This window comes from Martes martes (genome assembly GCF_963455335.1).
Source record: "Martes martes genome assembly, chromosome: 11".
Taxonomy (NCBI): domain Eukaryota; kingdom Metazoa; phylum Chordata; class Mammalia; order Carnivora; family Mustelidae; genus Martes; species Martes martes.
Genome location: NC_137899.1, coordinates 21,795,328 through 21,811,873, shown reverse-complemented (window position 1 = coordinate 21,811,873; position 16,546 = coordinate 21,795,328). Strand labels below are relative to the sequence as shown.

The 16,546-nt window shown below is 49.1% G+C and overlaps 1 protein-coding gene across 3 annotated transcripts in view; it reads right to left on the bottom strand.

Moving 5' to 3' along the window:
• Positions 1–16,546, bottom strand: part of ATXN7L1 (ataxin 7 like 1) — a gene marked incomplete at its 5' end in the record, with an annotated part of 239,365 nt that overhangs the window by 22,361 nt on the left and 200,458 nt on the right. For all 3 annotated transcript variants that reach the window (XM_080817908.1, XM_080817907.1, XM_080817905.1), the window contains 3 exons: positions 5,741–5,997; positions 6,923–7,005; positions 10,218–10,501. In XM_080817908.1, the coding sequence (XP_080674034.1) occupies positions 5,741–5,997; positions 6,923–7,005; positions 10,218–10,501 (624 nt within the window). The remainder of the gene's footprint in view (positions 1–5,740; positions 5,998–6,922; positions 7,006–10,217; positions 10,502–16,546) is intronic.

The following is a 16,546-nucleotide window of genomic DNA, read 5'->3' as shown; positions in this document are numbered from 1 at the left end:
AACAGGTCATATGCAAAGAGAAGGACAACAGACTCCCCAATAAAAACCTGTGGTGCTAGAAGCCAATAAAAAATGTCTTCACAATTCTATGAGGAAATGATTTTCAATTCAGTTATATACTCAGAGAGATTATCAATTAAGTGTAAGGGGGGAATAAAAACATTTTCAGGTGTGTAAAGTTTCTAAAAACTGACCCCCTTTGCACTTTTTTACAGGAAGCTGATGGAAGAGCTACTCCATCAGAATAAAGGAGCAAACCAATAGACAGGGAGGCAATGGGATCTAGGAAACACATACTCTAACACAGACTGGGTAGAGACCCCCCCCCCCCCGGACGGCAGGAACTACTGTTTTTTGTTCTAAGTCTTTCAGTTCTATTTGACTTCTGAACTATGTGCCCATTTTACTTTGATTTTTAAAAAAACGGAAATTCAGGGAAAAAATAAGAAAAAAATGGTTGAAACAATAATAAATTCTAATTGCTGGCTGAATAAAAGAGAGATGAGGGGAGGACAATCCTATAGAGGGAAGCTGAGCATGGAAATTTGTGTCTAGAGCAGAATGAGCTCTGAGAGCAGAGACAGAATCATGAGTGATGACAGTGTGCCTGTGCACACGGAGAAGAAGCTCTGAATTTGTTCCTTTGTGGGCTTGATTCACTCAAGACATAGGCACCCTCCTGGCGATAATGGGGTGGGGGATGCTTTCAAGACCTTCCAGCTCTGATCACTGTACCCCAGGGAAGAACCTGGAGGGAAGGAGTTTGATGGAACCAAGCTGCATCTCAGAAAAATAAGGCTTGGTGAGGAATGATGGGGAATGGGGCAACCGGTCATGAGAATGTGTTGAAAAAGTCCCTTGAGTTAAGCTGCCACCCACCCTTCTGAGGTCAGCATGGCATCATCCGCCATTCTCCATTTACCAGTCTGGTCTAAAGACCATGTGACAGTCAGCGATCCCTGTGCTTCCAGTTCCACTCAGGGAAACTTAAAGGAAGTTCCTCCTCCACCCCTTTGAGGACGCGTGAGCATCAGTCTGTCTGAGTGCTTTGGGGAAGACAGCACAAGATAATCGACCTTAACTGAGTCCCAACTATGTGCCAGGCATGCAACGTACATTTTCTCACTCAATTTACCCTCTGCTTTAGGTGGGTGTAACTCATCCACATTTCTCAGATGAGGAAATGAGTGGCAAAGCTAATGAGAAGCAGAAATGAGACTTGATACTATCTGCCTGACTTCAAAGTCCCTCAGATTGAGAAATGGATGTAGAAAAAAACAGAGGGTCAGGGCGCCTGGGTGGCTCAGTGGGTTAAAACCTCTGCCTTTTGGCTCAGGTCATGATCCCAGGATTCTGGGATTGAGCCCCGCATCCGGCTCTCTGCTCAGCGGGGAGCCTGCTTCCCCCTCTCTCTCTGCCTGCCTCTCTGCCTACTTGTGATCTCTGTATGTCAAATAAATAAATAAAATCTTAAAAAACAAAAAACAAAAAACAGAGGGACATGCATGAAGCCAAGGATTACAGTGTAGCAGTAACACTTATCCTAATGAGGCATGAGCTAGAGTTGCTTTCATTCCAGAACCATCGCTGCCCTTTTTCAGGTATCTAGAACCTTCTGCCTCTCTCTCCACTACCTGTGCCAGTCTAAAATTCCTTGGATTTTGCCATTTTTACACTTTAAAAAATTTTTTTTAAATTTATTTATTTTAGAGAGCACAAGCACATGAGCAGGGGGACAGGCAGAGGGACAGGGAGAGGCCCAAGAACTCAAGCAGACTTTGTGCTGGGCACCAAGCACGATGTGGGGCTCCATCTCGGGACCCTGAGATCATGACCTGAGCTGAAACCAAGAGTCGGATGCCCAAATGACTGAGCCACCCAGGCCCCCACTATTTTTATACTTTAAGATTAGATATGTGAGCGTCCACAAGACAGAGGGGAATGTACCCAGGTTTTGTCAGCACTGGCTTCCATGGCTTACCTTTCCTCCCACCCTCCTGGGAGCCGGAGACTGGCCTGCCAGCACCTAGCTCAACCCTCAACCCTCTTTCCACAAAAGTACTGATGGGTTTGGTTGGGCTGGTCATCCATAGCCTTGGACTCTCTGGGGGTACATAGTATGTTCCCTTGGAGCTGGGGCCAAGAAACAGAGCATAGAGCCCCTATTTGAAGGCCCCCAGGTTAGTGAACAGTGCCCAGGAGGACAGGCAAATGGAAATCTGGGGGCCCTAAGGCCTTTATTTCCTCACACTGCTTTCTATGGGACAGTACTACCATCTACTAGAAGCTACCATTAATTAAGCACATATTAGGAACTTGGTACTTCTCGCCTAATTCTTCTTAGCTCCACTTTACAGATGGGTAGTTTGAAGCCGCAGAGGCTCAGAAACATGGCGGCGCTCATCTCCTTCGTGAGCACGCAGCTGACATTTGCACTTCCAACCTTGTTCCGGCCCTGGCTACTGACTCGCTTTTCCAGCTGTAGACCTAAGTTCTTTTTTCAGGAACGCTTGACAAGAGTAGGTTGTAATTCAAGAATATGAGAACTGAAATATTTTCAAGGTTACCAAATGATATGTAAAAAACAAATTCACATGTGTAAGCATTTACGACAAAAGAAATTCACGATTGGGGAGGGATTATAGTATTTCCACTCACGTGTGATAATTTTTTTTTTGCCAATTATAGTCGATTACTGTGATTGAAATAGCTATAATATATATCGTATAGCACTAATATGAGGAAAATTAATGTTGTTTTAAGTTTTATGGGAGGACATTAAGTTCCTTTTTTTTTTTTTTAGAGATTTTATTTTTAAAATGATCTCTACACCCAACGTTGGGCTTGAACTCATAACACTGAGATCAAGAGTCACACGCTCTTTCTACCAACTGAGCCAGCCAGCCAAGGTGCCCAAGGAGGATATTAAATTCTGATCATGTCTTTTCAATCACTAATTGTATGGAGTTTCATCCTAACTAAAATCAAGTGAAAAAGGACATTATTTCCTACAAAGTTTGGAACTGAGTTCATCCCTGAGTTTTCTGGTGCTTATATCAACTTTGAAAAGCATCCTTAATGATTACTCTGTAAGCCAACATTTGTAATGCAACCCCTGGCTGCCCCCTTCCTTTCAGAGACATTCTTTTTGCTGATGAACCTTACTCTCCGTCTTTCCTCTGCTTCCTTTTTTTTTTTTCCCCCTAGATTTTATTTATTTCTTTGAGAGATAAGAGCTGGAGAGGAGAGGGAGAAGCAGACTCCCCGCTGAGCAGGGAGTCTGCCTGGAGGCTTGATCCCAGGACCCCCTTGCTTTCTCTGAGATGAAGGCAGATGCTTAACCAACTGAGCCACCCAGACGCCCCTTTCTTCATCTTCCTTAAGAGAATATAAACATTTGGCATTTCTCTATTAACAAACATTCCCCAAAAATTATATGAAAAAGAACATTAAGAATCTGCTCTCAGGGCGCCTGGGTGGCTCAGTCAGTTGGGCGTCTTAGTCATGATCCTCAGCTCAGGTCATGATCTTGGGGTCCTGGGATCAAGCCCCACATCAGGCTCCCTACTCAGTGGGGAGTCTGCTTCTCCCTCTCCCTCTGCCTCTCCCTGCCGCTCGTGTGCTTTCTCTCAAATAAATACATGAAATAGTAAGGAAAAAAAGAAAAAGAAATCACACTTAAGCCTTCCACTACCTGTTTTATTTTTTTAATGGCTGGGCCCTGGCTCCCCGTTAACCCAGGTATTCTGGGGGTGGGGGGCGGTGGTGAGAAGCACCTCCATCAGTCAAAATCTACGGTGAACCTGTAATAAAAGATGGTTTTCACACTGGGTTCCTTGGAGCCCTGGAGGACTCCAAGGTGATCCCTTGGATGGGCTAGGGGACAACAGGCTCTGGGTGCACGTGTGAAGGGAGCAGAGTGGAGCTGGCGTTAGGTGGAGCGGGTTTCTGTTTTTATACTGGGTACACATAACGTTTTATGGGAAGTGAGAAAGCTCTACAGCCACAGAAGAGTTTGAGAGCCACTGTATAGAGACTTGAAGCCCCTCTCAGAAATCTGGAACAGAACTGCCTGCTTAACTCTAAAGCTCAGGAAAGGTAATAAATATCCTTTGGCAAATTCTGGCATGACCGTGAAAAGTCGTTATAAAATGATCTTGCAAAACGACGTGACGTCTAAGTTGGTGGCAACACCAGGGCAATGTTTCTGACGCAGGAAATGTGTGCTGGTGGCCCTCCCACCTGACCGCGTCCTCCTGAACCTGAAGCCGCCCTTGGCGGTTCCAACAGAGGGACTCCAGCTATCCGTCTGGATCAGGCTTACACCAAAGTGGAAGGCAGGAGGGTGAGAACCCGGCAGTTCTGTGCCAACCATCATCAAATACTTGTTTTTGTTTTAAAAATCAACCCCTTCCCCTTATTTTGTAACTGTGTTCTCTTAATGCTTGCTTGCTGACTGCACAATTACCCTTTGAGATTCACGCTGTACGCCTTAAAAATGATCAGATAATACCACTACCTGCACGTCTCATTATTTTATCATTAACGTTTCTTTTTCATGAAGTTATGAGTATCTGAGTCTCATCTCTTCTAAACTCTGAATTCTCAAAAAGTGGGATCTAATTGCATTCATCTCTGCACTGTTGCTTGAAAGTAACTGACGTAGTTCAGGTGTACTTGGGAGATAGGTCGGGGTTGGCTCTAGACCGCTGCCATAGAAACAGTAGCGCAATAAAGCGAATCAAATACATTTTTTGGGCTTCCCAGTGCCTATAAAAGTTACGTTTACACCATACTGCCGTCTATCGAGTGTGCAGTAGCATTATACCTAATGTGCATGCTTTCATTAAAAAATACTTTATTGACACGGAGACATGAAATGAGCAAACCCTGTTGGGAAAATGGCGCCGGCGGACTTGCTCGATGCAGGGTTGCCACAAACCTTCAATTTGTTGGGAAAAAAAAAAAAGGCAGCAATATCTGCGAAGCACAATAAGGAGGCGGTACGCTGGTCCCTTGCTCATGGAGCCAGCACTAGATAAATATTTTTGGATGAAGGGCTCCCTGTCTTATTACCTGGAAACTGGTTGGCCGCTCAGGATTCCACTGCCCATCAAAACAGACATGCATGGGTTTTAAATCACTCTTAATCCAGACAGATTTTAATTCTGTTTTCTGTTCTTTCCTCTCTGTCCAGGTCAACCAAATAAAACCCCAAACACATGGCTCAGTTTTCTTGGTGTGGAGGGAGATGTAAGGACAAACGGCCTCAGTGATGCCAGTTTTCCCTTTCGCCCTGATCATAGGAGAGTTGTGGGGGAAAAAAATCCACAAAATTACATGGCACCTGGGCTCCTAAGGTGTGATGACTGCCCCACTCTCAGCACCAGGAGTGTCCAACTCATCTAAAAACTCAGGCAACGGGAAAGTTGCCCAGGGGCTGATCGGTCATCCTTCCACGTATTAATTCCCGGATTAGTCTTGCTCCGTCTGCTAAAGGTCTGCTATGAAGATGAAGATGAAGACGGTGACAGCAGTAAAATCCACCAAAAGCTACGTGGCGGCCACTGGCTGAGCGCCTCATGCCCATGATCTCACTTAAACTTCACAACCGCCTCACGAGGAAGGACTATGAGAACTTCCGCCTGCCATGTGATCAGACCGCACGTGACCCGGCCAGTCACTTGACCTAGTCACTTGACCTAGGACCTGGGGCTTCTACCGGCAAAGCGGGACTTACCTAGGAAGCACAGAGTTAGGTGGCCTGGATTTTGCAGGGGAGGCGACTTTCGGTTCTGGCCCAGAGCTCCCTGAAGGTCCTGGCAGAGTGTCCTGCGCCGGCCCGGGTTGGTTTGGAAACACTTCCCTCGCCGAAGTCAGGAGATGCTCTTTATCTTTAACTTCTTTTTCCCGGGACTTAGCTTTGTGTTCTGCCAGAAGGAGGTCAAATTGCTTTTTCCGGCCCGGGACTGCCCTCCGATGGCTTAGCGAATGTGTCTAAGGAGAAGAGAGATGAAAAGCACAGCCTCTTTGATCAGCACATAAACCTGCTTCCCCAGGCCCTCCATCTCAGATACAGCAATTCATGGGTATTTAGAGGTGCTTGAAAAGTCAACTTCAAGGCAACAGCTCCCGTGCTGTGGCTGGGAAGAGGCAGACACCACGCAAACGCAACCATGCCCTACACTCCTGGCGTTAAGAAGCCAAAGCTTCCTCCAAAAAAAAAAAAAAAAAAAAAAAAAACCCAACAACCAAAAAAACCACAAAAAACAAAACCCAACAACAACTGGTGCAGGACGACGAGCCTCAGCGCAGAGCCCACGGAAACCTCTCTGAGGCCAGGCGACGGGGAGGACGGGCTAGAGTTAATCCGGGTGCAGGTGGGAGGCTCGCGGTGGCCTAGACCCACGGAGCCACCAGGCGGAGGGGGCCACGGCCTCGATCCCAAGAAGCGCTAGCAGTTCAGTATGAAATACAGGGCTGGGGGCTGCCCGATGGCGGCTGCCTTGGGTTCAGCTGTCCCCCTGGCCACCCGGTGTGGCCAGATCAGGGGCGCGGCCGCTGGTCCTCCCCTCCGCGGCTGCCTTTCAGGCCGCCGCCGCCGCCGCTGCCGCCGCTCCTGCATACATTAAAACGTAGCAGGGTTTAGAACCGCCTGTGAGTGCCTATAAATACAATTTACTGTCTGGCCTCACAAGTAACAGGGGAAGCCTATTTTTTTTTTTTTTTCCTTCTTAAAAAGCCAGCCAGCTCGAGGCAGGCACTCTGCTACCATGGAAGAGAAGAAAGCATTTCCCTTACAAAGAACAGCTGGGGGTCATGTCGAGGTTCCACACCCTGCCGTGTGCAGAGAGTGGCATGCAAACATTTCGACAAAGGCCCCAGCGAGAGCAGGAAGTATTTTTTATGGAAAGAGAAATACCTTGCAGGTGAGGGATCTTGTGCAAGGTTTCTTTGTCTCGGGATCCAACACTCCACAGTGTTTATTTGGGTCAAATTCTCTCTCTGGTTTAAGAAACAAACAAAAAATATAAGAAAAAAGGAGACTAAATAGGATTTGGCATTAAGACTACATTTAAAAAAAATGCACATTTGCACCAACAAGTGAGACATTGTCAGGCAATCTGGTTTTTTGTTTTTCTTTTCTTTCTCTTTTTTCCCCAACCGGCTGCTAAAATGCTTCAAGAACCGCTCAGGGGAAAATACACTCCCCTCTGACCCCAGAGTTCTAAGTCCAGCTTCAGTCGGGATGGGGGACACAGACCCACGCACAAGGACTAAGGAGGGGAGGGGCGGGCAGGCACAGAGGGCAGGGAGCACTGATGCTCACACACTTTATCTCACTTAAACGGTTCCCCAAGCACTTGGCACTTCGGGGGCAGCTGGCTGCAGACCAGGGAGGGCCAACTTTTCTCCCGGGGGGGGGGGCAGCTTCAAGAATACGTCACCTTCCCTCCCGCCCCCCACCCCTTACCTTCCCACTAGTTCTCGCCAAGTAAGTGGGAGAGTGTTCCTTGCCATGTCAGTGTGACCTGCCTCTCTTATGCTTTGCCAAGTCCTCAGCACCGGGCTTTCCACGCAGCCCTGCTGACCAGAAACGTGGTTTACCTGATTCAGGAATGTTTGGCAGTGTCACAGGCAGGGGCAGGAGGAAAGGCTGGGTGTGTGCTGTCTGTGCACGTGAAGGTGAAGGGGCACAGAGGGCGGGGCCTACTCTCGCTGTCACTCCTACGTGGGAATGAGCCTCAGCTGGCCCACCCACTGGGGACGGAAGACGGCTGCAGGGAGGCCAGGCTTCCTCTAGTTCCTGCCCTCTTACTGGGCTGTGGATGGCTCTTGGTGACGTTCCTTCTAAGAAGCCTGCTCTGTCTATGCCCACTTTGGATCCCTTGCCCCTTCTGGATGACCAAAACGCTCCCCTCCCCTGGAAAGTGAGGGGATGTGAGACAAGCACTGATGGACACTTTCCGCTTCAAATGTCCACGTCTCGGATAGGCCATGCTGTTTCTGGAACGCACCCAGCAACCACCTGGGTCCTTCGGCACAGGGAAAACACAGCTCCTCTGGGCATTTGGGGAGGCCGGCAATAGTGTTGCTGGGTGGGTGGGTGTGTGGGTGGAGGGCTCATATATCAGTTTGCAGGAAAGTCTCCTTAAGAGGTTTGAATGGCTGCAAACCAAACAGGGCTTTACCTGAGACGCCATCTGAGATTGGTGGAGGAAACTCTAAGCATAATAAATGAATGTGTTCTGTTTTTAAAAGAAAGTCTGGGGCCTATGGGGTGGTTGCAACAGGGGCAATGATGGCTGCGACGAAAACCATTCTAAGATCCAAGACAGGTTTCCTGGCTGGTCATCAAAATGCCTCCCCCTCCTTTTTTTTTTTTTTTTGGCTTTTGTCATTGTCATCATCATCATCATTTTCTTCTTCCTTTTTAAAGATTTTATTTTTAGTAATCTCTACACCCAACGTGGGGCTCAAACTCACGACCGGAGATCAAGCGTCTCAGGCTCTTCTGACCGAGCCAGTCAGGCGCTCCCCCACACCGCCTGCAACTTTTTGTTGTTGTTGTTAGCTTCTTTTTTAAGACTAGAAAACTGTGAGGCCTGGAGAGGCCCGTTTCCTCCAAGCCCTCTTTGCCTGCTGAGGACGCCCCAGGAGCCAGGCCCCAGGCTGCTGACACCCAGTTCTTTCCCTGGGGCCTGTCAGAGTCACACCCGGGCCCAGATCCACACCAGCACTCACGCTGGCCTGCAACCGAGCAGGCTGTTTGGTGGGGGGGGGGTGGGGGGGGGTGGGGGGGGTAGGAGCTGGCTGCCAATGTGAAGGCGAGATAGAAACAAGCAAAAGACCCAATGAGACAAAACAACCAACAAAATGCAAAACCAACAAACACCAAAAAAGAACCCCAATCACCCCTCTACGACTTCAGGCTGGGCCGCAGGCTGGAAGCCATGGTCATGCTTCTGCCTCTGGACGCCGCCCAGCTGGGCCTACTGGTTTTTCCAGGGATGTTGCCACCCACCCCTGCAGAGTGAACTTGAACTTTCCGTTCAGGAGAGAGCCAGGAGCTGGGGGCTCCTGTCCACACAGTAGCCCCCTCCACCCCGCAATGCTCAAAGAGTGCACCAGGCTCTACCTTTCTTTCTTGAGAGTGGGTGAACAGTACCAAGGGAGATGTTTAGGGTAAACATCTTTTGCATGCTTTGGGTCCAAAGAACTTTTAAGAAATGATTTTTTTGAACAGTTACAGATGTTAAAATAGAACACCTGAAATACAGATTAACACGAAGTAAAAAATAAAAATGACCCACAGTTCTTAGGCTGATTCAGAATTACGCTCTTACTGGAGGGCACAGTTTCTCTCTCTCACCAGGTGGCTTTCACTGTATTTTCTTTCTTTCTTTTTTTCCAGTCAACATTTGATAAATGCCCCCGGTGTGTGAAGAAGTAATAAAGTTTATAGCTTTTCTTGGTCTTTTGGAGAAAGCAGAACTGCCAGATTTAGTTCCACAACAAATCCAAAGCAAATATCATCCACATGGGGGCCCCTGAGGGCAACCACTGCCTCCAAGACCGGCCCTGTGCACCTTCTGGCCATCCCAAGTGTCTATGCAGACAACCGAGAAGGAGATCCGAGAGAAACCCCTCAACCTCACACCAGCTGTGATGGTCTGAGGGTTCCCAAGCGGGAATTCCAACCTGAGTTTGTAGGAAAGGTGGTCGTAGCCCCAGACCACGGAATCAACCAGGTGACCAACTAAGACCCAAGCACGGAGCGGGACAGATAGCACTCACAGTCCTGCCCCGCGTCGGCCCTGACCTACTGTGAGGTATTCATCCCTGTGGTTGTTCGACTTCCCTGCGGAGAAGCTTCTGTGGAACCTGGGGCCGGTTCAGCCCGTCAGCCTGATAAGACCCTCGAGAACGAATGGGCTGTCATGTTTGGTATAAGGCATCCTGTCTTCTGAGCCGGGAGGACCCCTCCTGCTGAGCACTGAGCCGAGAGCGAGAGCTCTCATCTGGCCTGGAAATAAGAGAACCGGTTTTCCCTCACATTTTTAAGTTGGGGGGGGGGGTGTCCTGCTGGCAGGTAAAGCCCGCGTTCCCCTTACAACGAAACGGACCTGCTTAATGATAAGAACACAGCACTGCTTGGTCGTAGAATGTGACCCAGATCTAATTGTGAGCCAGGCTCGAAGGACACAAACACGTACCTGAAAGTCTCCTGTAAGGCTTGTTGTTGTTTTTGGTGCCATTTTGGTGCTTCTTGTCTATTGTGGCAGACAGAATTCCTTTGCCATTTAAGATCTTCTCTGGGGAAGGTGGCACTGACTTGGACATCAAGACTGGTTTAATTAAAGGTGGGGTGGAGACAGCAGAGGATGACATGGAGCAGGAGGTGACCGCGGTAGTGGTTGTAGAGTTCATTTTGACATTGGCACCATCTGCCTTCACTAGGTTAGGGATTTTCTCTAAACTGACTACAGGAACCGGAACGCTGAAAAATAAATGAACAAACACACACAATTGCCTTCTTTGATACACGCGGTCCGCTGAGAAGCTACACACGCTTCTCATCATCAGAACACTTGCTTATCACTTATTTATACTCCTCTCATAAGTGAGCAGCAGGGCTCCCGTTTGGACGGGAGGGAGATCTGTGCCTCGGAAAGGACCGACAGGGGGTTCAAGGCTGGCACAGTGCCAGGGCCGGCTCAGAGCTGAGTCCCTCCGGCACCGGGTTGTCCCCGTAGATCCTGCAGCACCCCCCCCTTCTCAGTCCCTCTCTGCCGGCGGTCTCTGGGACAGCACCTTGGGCAGAACAAGGTGCCTGCCGGGAAGCTCAGGGAGAGACGCTGTTTGTCCCCTGAAGACAGCGTGCTACCGTGCCACTTGCTGAATCACGTCCCCTCCCCCTGCTGCTCGCTGGCCTCCCACCTCGGCGATCAGGCCTGACATCTGCTTGGCTCGGGGCGCTGACAGGCTCACGCCACACGGAGGCACGGCGGCAGGCCAGCGCGCCACGCCACATGCTGGAGGACTCCTGGAGCACTCATATCCTGGGGATGGGCTCAAACGGAGTGAGGCACCGTGTAAGATTATTGAATATTCCATTTTAGGCAGCTAGTTGTGTAAATAGGCAATTCTCAAGGCTGGCAGGTGAGAGGATGAATTTTAAGAAGACGGAGCACAGAGGTGCATGTTTGCTCTTCAAAATCTGTCACCTCAGCTCCCCTTCCCGACGATTTCTCCTGTAATGGATATGCATTTGATTTCTGCTCATTGAATGCTGGAGAACCCTGTATCTGGGGGGCTGTGGAGGAGTCTGTCTCAGGGTCTTAAAAGATGAGATGGGATGAATACACTTTCCTTTGGTTCCTGAACCAGATTCCCTTTCCTCCTTGCAGGAGGGCAGAACGCTAACACTTCAGCCCCCCGATCATCTCTGAGTTGAGTGGAGCCGACTTAGCTATCTGAATGCCAAATGATCTAGAATATAGCTTATACATGCCTGCAGACAATGTAGGGCATGAAAGAGAGGCTGGTTTTTGTGGGGGAGGAGTCTTATCTGTCCACATGGCTGGTGAGCTCTTCCTTCTCTATGATTTATTCACAGATCATTTTTTTGGTCAATTTGTTCATGAACTCATTTCAGCAACCCCTGAGCCCTTGCCGCTTTGCTTACTCTGAAATCCGATCACAGATGTTATTCATAGGTCTTTGCCAGGGAGAAGGGCACTTGGTGGTGAAGCAGACTGTAGCTGTACCTCCCCGACTTTGTCCTGGGACCACATGCTTTCTTGGCCCGGGGAAGGGCGGTGTGGGACTTCAAGCCCCGTGTGAAGAGAAACTGGAACGGTGGGTTTTAGTAATACACCAGGTCCCTGATAATTCCGCCTTTGATCAGTGTCTCAGTCACGGAGGTACGGCTGGACTGCTGCAACTTTCTATTTAATGGCGATTCTCAGAACACTCACATAGGGCTGAAGAACGGCACAGGCAGCCCTTGAAGTCAGCACACTGAGAAGCTGTAAAGATACTACCTGGTGAAATTCGTGTTGCATTCCTGAGTTTTTCCAAATGGTAAAATAATAATAATAATAATAAAACCGGGGCACCTGAGTAGCTCAGTGGGTTAAAGCCTCTGCCTTCGGCTCAGGTTATGATCCCAGGATCCTGGGATCGAGCCCCAAATCGGGCTCCTTGCTCAGCAGGGAGCCTGCTTCCCTCTCTCTCTCTCTCTGCCTGCCTCTCTGCCTACTTGTGATCTCTGCCTGTCAAATAAATAAATAAATAATATATAATTAAAACAAATAATAATAAAACCACGGGATATGGAGTTCTTCTAGGCTTCCTTCACTCAATTTTAAGAGACACTAATGCCAATCAGGGTCTTGAAAAGCCGTTCCCACACTTGTTCATAGTGGCACAATTCAAATACTATCCATTGGCGGATGATTGGATAAACAAAATGTGGGCTAGCCATACAACAGAATATTAGCCTTATAAAGGAAGGAAATTCTGACACACGGATGAACATTGAGAACATTACGCTAAGTGAAATAAGCCAGTGAGAAAAAGACAAATACTATAGAATTCCACTTACATGAGGTGCTTTGAGGGGTCAAATTCCGAGACAGAAAGTAGAAAAGTGGTTGCAAGGGCTGGGGGAGGGGAAAACAGGGAGCTGTTGGTCTGCGTGTGTGAAGCTGCAGTTTTGCAAGATGAAAAGAGTTCTGGAGATTGGTTGTAGGACACCGTGAATGTATTTAACACTGCTGCACTATGTATTAAAAATGGTTAGGATGGTCAGTTTTTTTTTCTTTTTTAAAAAAATTCAATTCAGTTAACTTATTAAAGATCTATTTTATTTATTTATTTAAAGATTTTATTTATTTGACAGAGAGAGAGCACAAGCAGGGGGAGAGGGAGAGGGAGAAGCAGGCTCCCCGCAGAGCAGGGAGCCCGACGTGGGACTCTACCCCAGGACTCTAGGATCACGACCCGAGCCGAAGGCAGTGGCTCAACCAACTGAGCCACCCAGGCGCCCCAAAAGATCTATTTATTTTAGAGAGAGAGCGAGCATGCAGGAGTGAGGGAGGGGAGGGGCAGAGGGAGAGAATCTCAAGCAGACTCCCCACTGAGCACGGAGCCAGACACAGGACTCGATCCCACAACCTGTGAGAACCCGACCCGAGATGGACGTTCAACCCACTGAGCCACCAGGCAGCTCCCCGCTTTTTTTAGAGAGTGTGTGTGCATGTGTGCGTGCACAGTGGGGTGGAGGGTATGGTGGAGGAGCAGGGGGAGAGGGAGAGAGACAATCTCAAGCAGACTCCTGCTGAGTGCAGACTCTGATGCGGGGCTCAATCTCGTGACCCTGAGATTGTGAACGGGAGCCAAAATCAAGAGTCGGACGCTTAACTGACTGAGCCACCCAGGTGCCCAGGATGGTAAATTTTCTTATGTGTGTATTTTGCCACAATTAAAAATACAATCCAACTCCCCAGCCCCCAAATTCATGCAACTTAAATTATACATCAATATCCTGACTTTAAAAATACTCATTACAAGAGCGGCTTAAACAGCTCTTATTGATTTAGTCACCTTGGTTCTGATCTGTTTATTTATTTATTTTTTTTTAAAGAAGGAAGTTCAACTTCAAACGTTGATGGAATTCTAGGTGGGGAGATTCTCCTGCACCTGAGCGGCCTTCTCGGAGGTACCTTGTCATGAAGCCCAGTAAATTCAGGACAAGAAACTAGGACCCTTGGGTTTCAAGGCCAGCTCCTGTCCCATGAGCTGGGAGGAGAAAAGGGAAGGCCTTCAGCCTCTATGAAAAATGGCTGGGGCCCATGTTGAGTACCGCAATCTCAGCGGACAAAGATACGATGTTGGGAGAGAATAATCCAGAGCGATTGTATGAACCGGAATAAATTTCAAAACTGAGCCAAATGGTCTTCTGACGCTCACAGTACAGTCTGCGTTTCTCCCCTAAGGTCAATGTCCAGCTCCAACGGGCTCCTTAATTCAGCCATGAGCACACTGCCAGCTGACTCCTCTTTGGTGATGCTTCTGCCCAACTGTGTTAGGAACTGAGCCTGAGCCAGGCCCCCTAATACCTGTGACCGACGCTTCCAGAACTCCAGCTGGACTTCAATCCCAGCGTCCATGGGCAGGATGTGGAATTGGAGCCCATCACATACGAGACGAGAAGCCTAATGTGAAGTTCTCTGGATGAGTTTTCTTGTGTTGGAATGGAAGGTGTTAGGGGAAAACGTCTGATCAAGAGTGTTTCAGTGGGTTCCACAGTCCGGGTGAGTAGCAGGGACTCAGCTGCTGAGTAAGTGCCTCTGATACCAGGTCGGGGTGGGGGGCTCCAACTTGGCAGCGGAAGGAGACTCTAGTTGTTTTGGGTGAGAATTCCAAGGGTGTCCAGTAACTAATGGAGAACGGCTGTATATAGAATGAAGGAGGAAAGGGACTCCTGGGGGGCTCAGTTGGTTAAGTGTCTGCCTTTGGCTCAAGTCATGATCCTGGGGTCCTGAGATTGAGTCCCACATTGGGCTCCTTGTTCAAAGGGGAGCCTGCTTCTCCCTCTACCTGCCACTCCCCCTGCTTGTGCCACCACCACAAATAAATTTTAAAAAATTTTTAAATAGATTTTACTTTAATTATTTGACAGAGAGAGACACAGCAAGAGAGGGAACACAAGCAGGGGAGTGGGAGAAGGAGAAGAAGGCTTCTCGCAGAGCAGGGAACCCGATGTGGAACTCGATCCCAGGACCCTGGAATCACGACCTGAGCCAAAGGGAGATGCTTAACAACTGAGCCACCCAGGCACTCCAATAAATAAAATCTTTTAAAAAAAAGAAGGAGGAAAACCTGGAACCTGACCTGGATACTTTTTTTTTTTTTTAAAGATTTTATTTTTTAAGTAATCTCTATACCCAACGTGGGGCTCGAACTCACAACCCCAGGATCAAGAGTTACATGCCCTGCTGACTGAGCCAGCCAGGCAGCCCTGACCTGGATGCTTTTATCTTTGGTGTCCCTTCTGCCCCGCTTTTGGGCTTACCTGCTAAGGTAACCTGCCTCTGGTTTGAGCTGAGACAGTACTTCTGCTGGGAGGTAAAAGAAGACAGGGAAGCAGGCATCTTGGTGATGGTGGGATGGATCAAATCCATCCCCCCAAAGAAATGAGAATCAGAGACAGAGAGAGAGAGAGGTGAAAAGCCTTCCCGTTTTGCCCTTGCCAACCTCATTCCCCAGGATAAATGTCAGCCGTCCGTCCAGTGGAATATTTAGTCTCTTTTCTTCACCACTGTTGACCACAGCCCTCAGATCCGAAGCTGATGAACAAAGGAGGAAATGATGGCAAGATGCTGCCACCTGATTTGGAAAAACCAATCCCAGAGACTCCACCTTTTTCCAGCTATGAGCTCAGGAAGATGCAGAGAGCCCCAGCCGCTGCTTCTGGGGCACGCCGATCCCTGCGGGTGTCTATACTCCAGGACATGGGAGTGCGGCTGTCTGGAAGCCTTCTGTGTCAACTGCCTCCTGCTTTCTCCCACTGTCCCCTCTCTTCCTGCTCCCCCTTCCCCTCCCATCACCCCTGGCCAGGACAGCGTCCCAGCCCTGGGCAGCGGACCCCGAAAAACAGATTTAATTTCTTTCCACTGGTAAGAAGCCAGAAAATGCTGACCCCTGCTTTCATGGTGCGGGCATCTCCCCCGCGTGGAATCCAGGTAACTCAAACACCTCCGTGTGCTGCTGGCGCTAGGAGGAGTGGGGAGCTGGCAACACCTGGATGACTAAGCAGATTCATTACTCTGCATGCTTAGGTGATCCACAAGCCTGGCAGTGACCCCTGAGGTCCCGTCCTTGTGGCCCGGAGGGGTGCACGCATGCGCCTCCTGGAGTCCCCCAATTCGGCACACAGGTCACCTTTCTCCGCGGAGCCGCGTCTGAAAGGGAGAGAGGAGTCCACGCTCGGCCCCGGTTGCTTTCATAATCCTGTTTTATTCCCTTGGGATGAGCTCTTTCCGGGAGCCCGGGGTGGCAGCTTGTTTCCCTGCTGTGTCGAACACACTGGGAGTCGTCTGCTCCCAGTGACCACGGTCCCTCTGTCTCTGGTCTGGGAAGGGATCCCGCAGCTGAGAACAGTCCTCCCTCGTCCTCCTTGCTCTGTGGGGACTGTTCTACCTTGCTGAGTTTGGGCCGTTTGGCTGCCACGTCCTCTTCCCGGGTGCCTGTCTGAATTTATCATTTTGGACCAAGGAGGGTGCTCTGGCTCTAAGAAAAATGGTTCTCGTGGCACCGAGTGGGTTCCTCTCACTGCCCAGTGACGTCTGCAAATGAGCAGAAGTGGAGTGTCTTACAGCGCTGTTCCAAGGGCCGCCCGTGTCTCTCGGGCCCAGAGCTCTCCAGCCGCTCCCCGTGCTTGGGGATCATGATTTATTCTTTTTTTTTTTTCTTTTGAAGATCTTATTTATGTATTTGACAGGCAGAGATCATAAGTAGGCGGAGAGGCAGGCAGAGA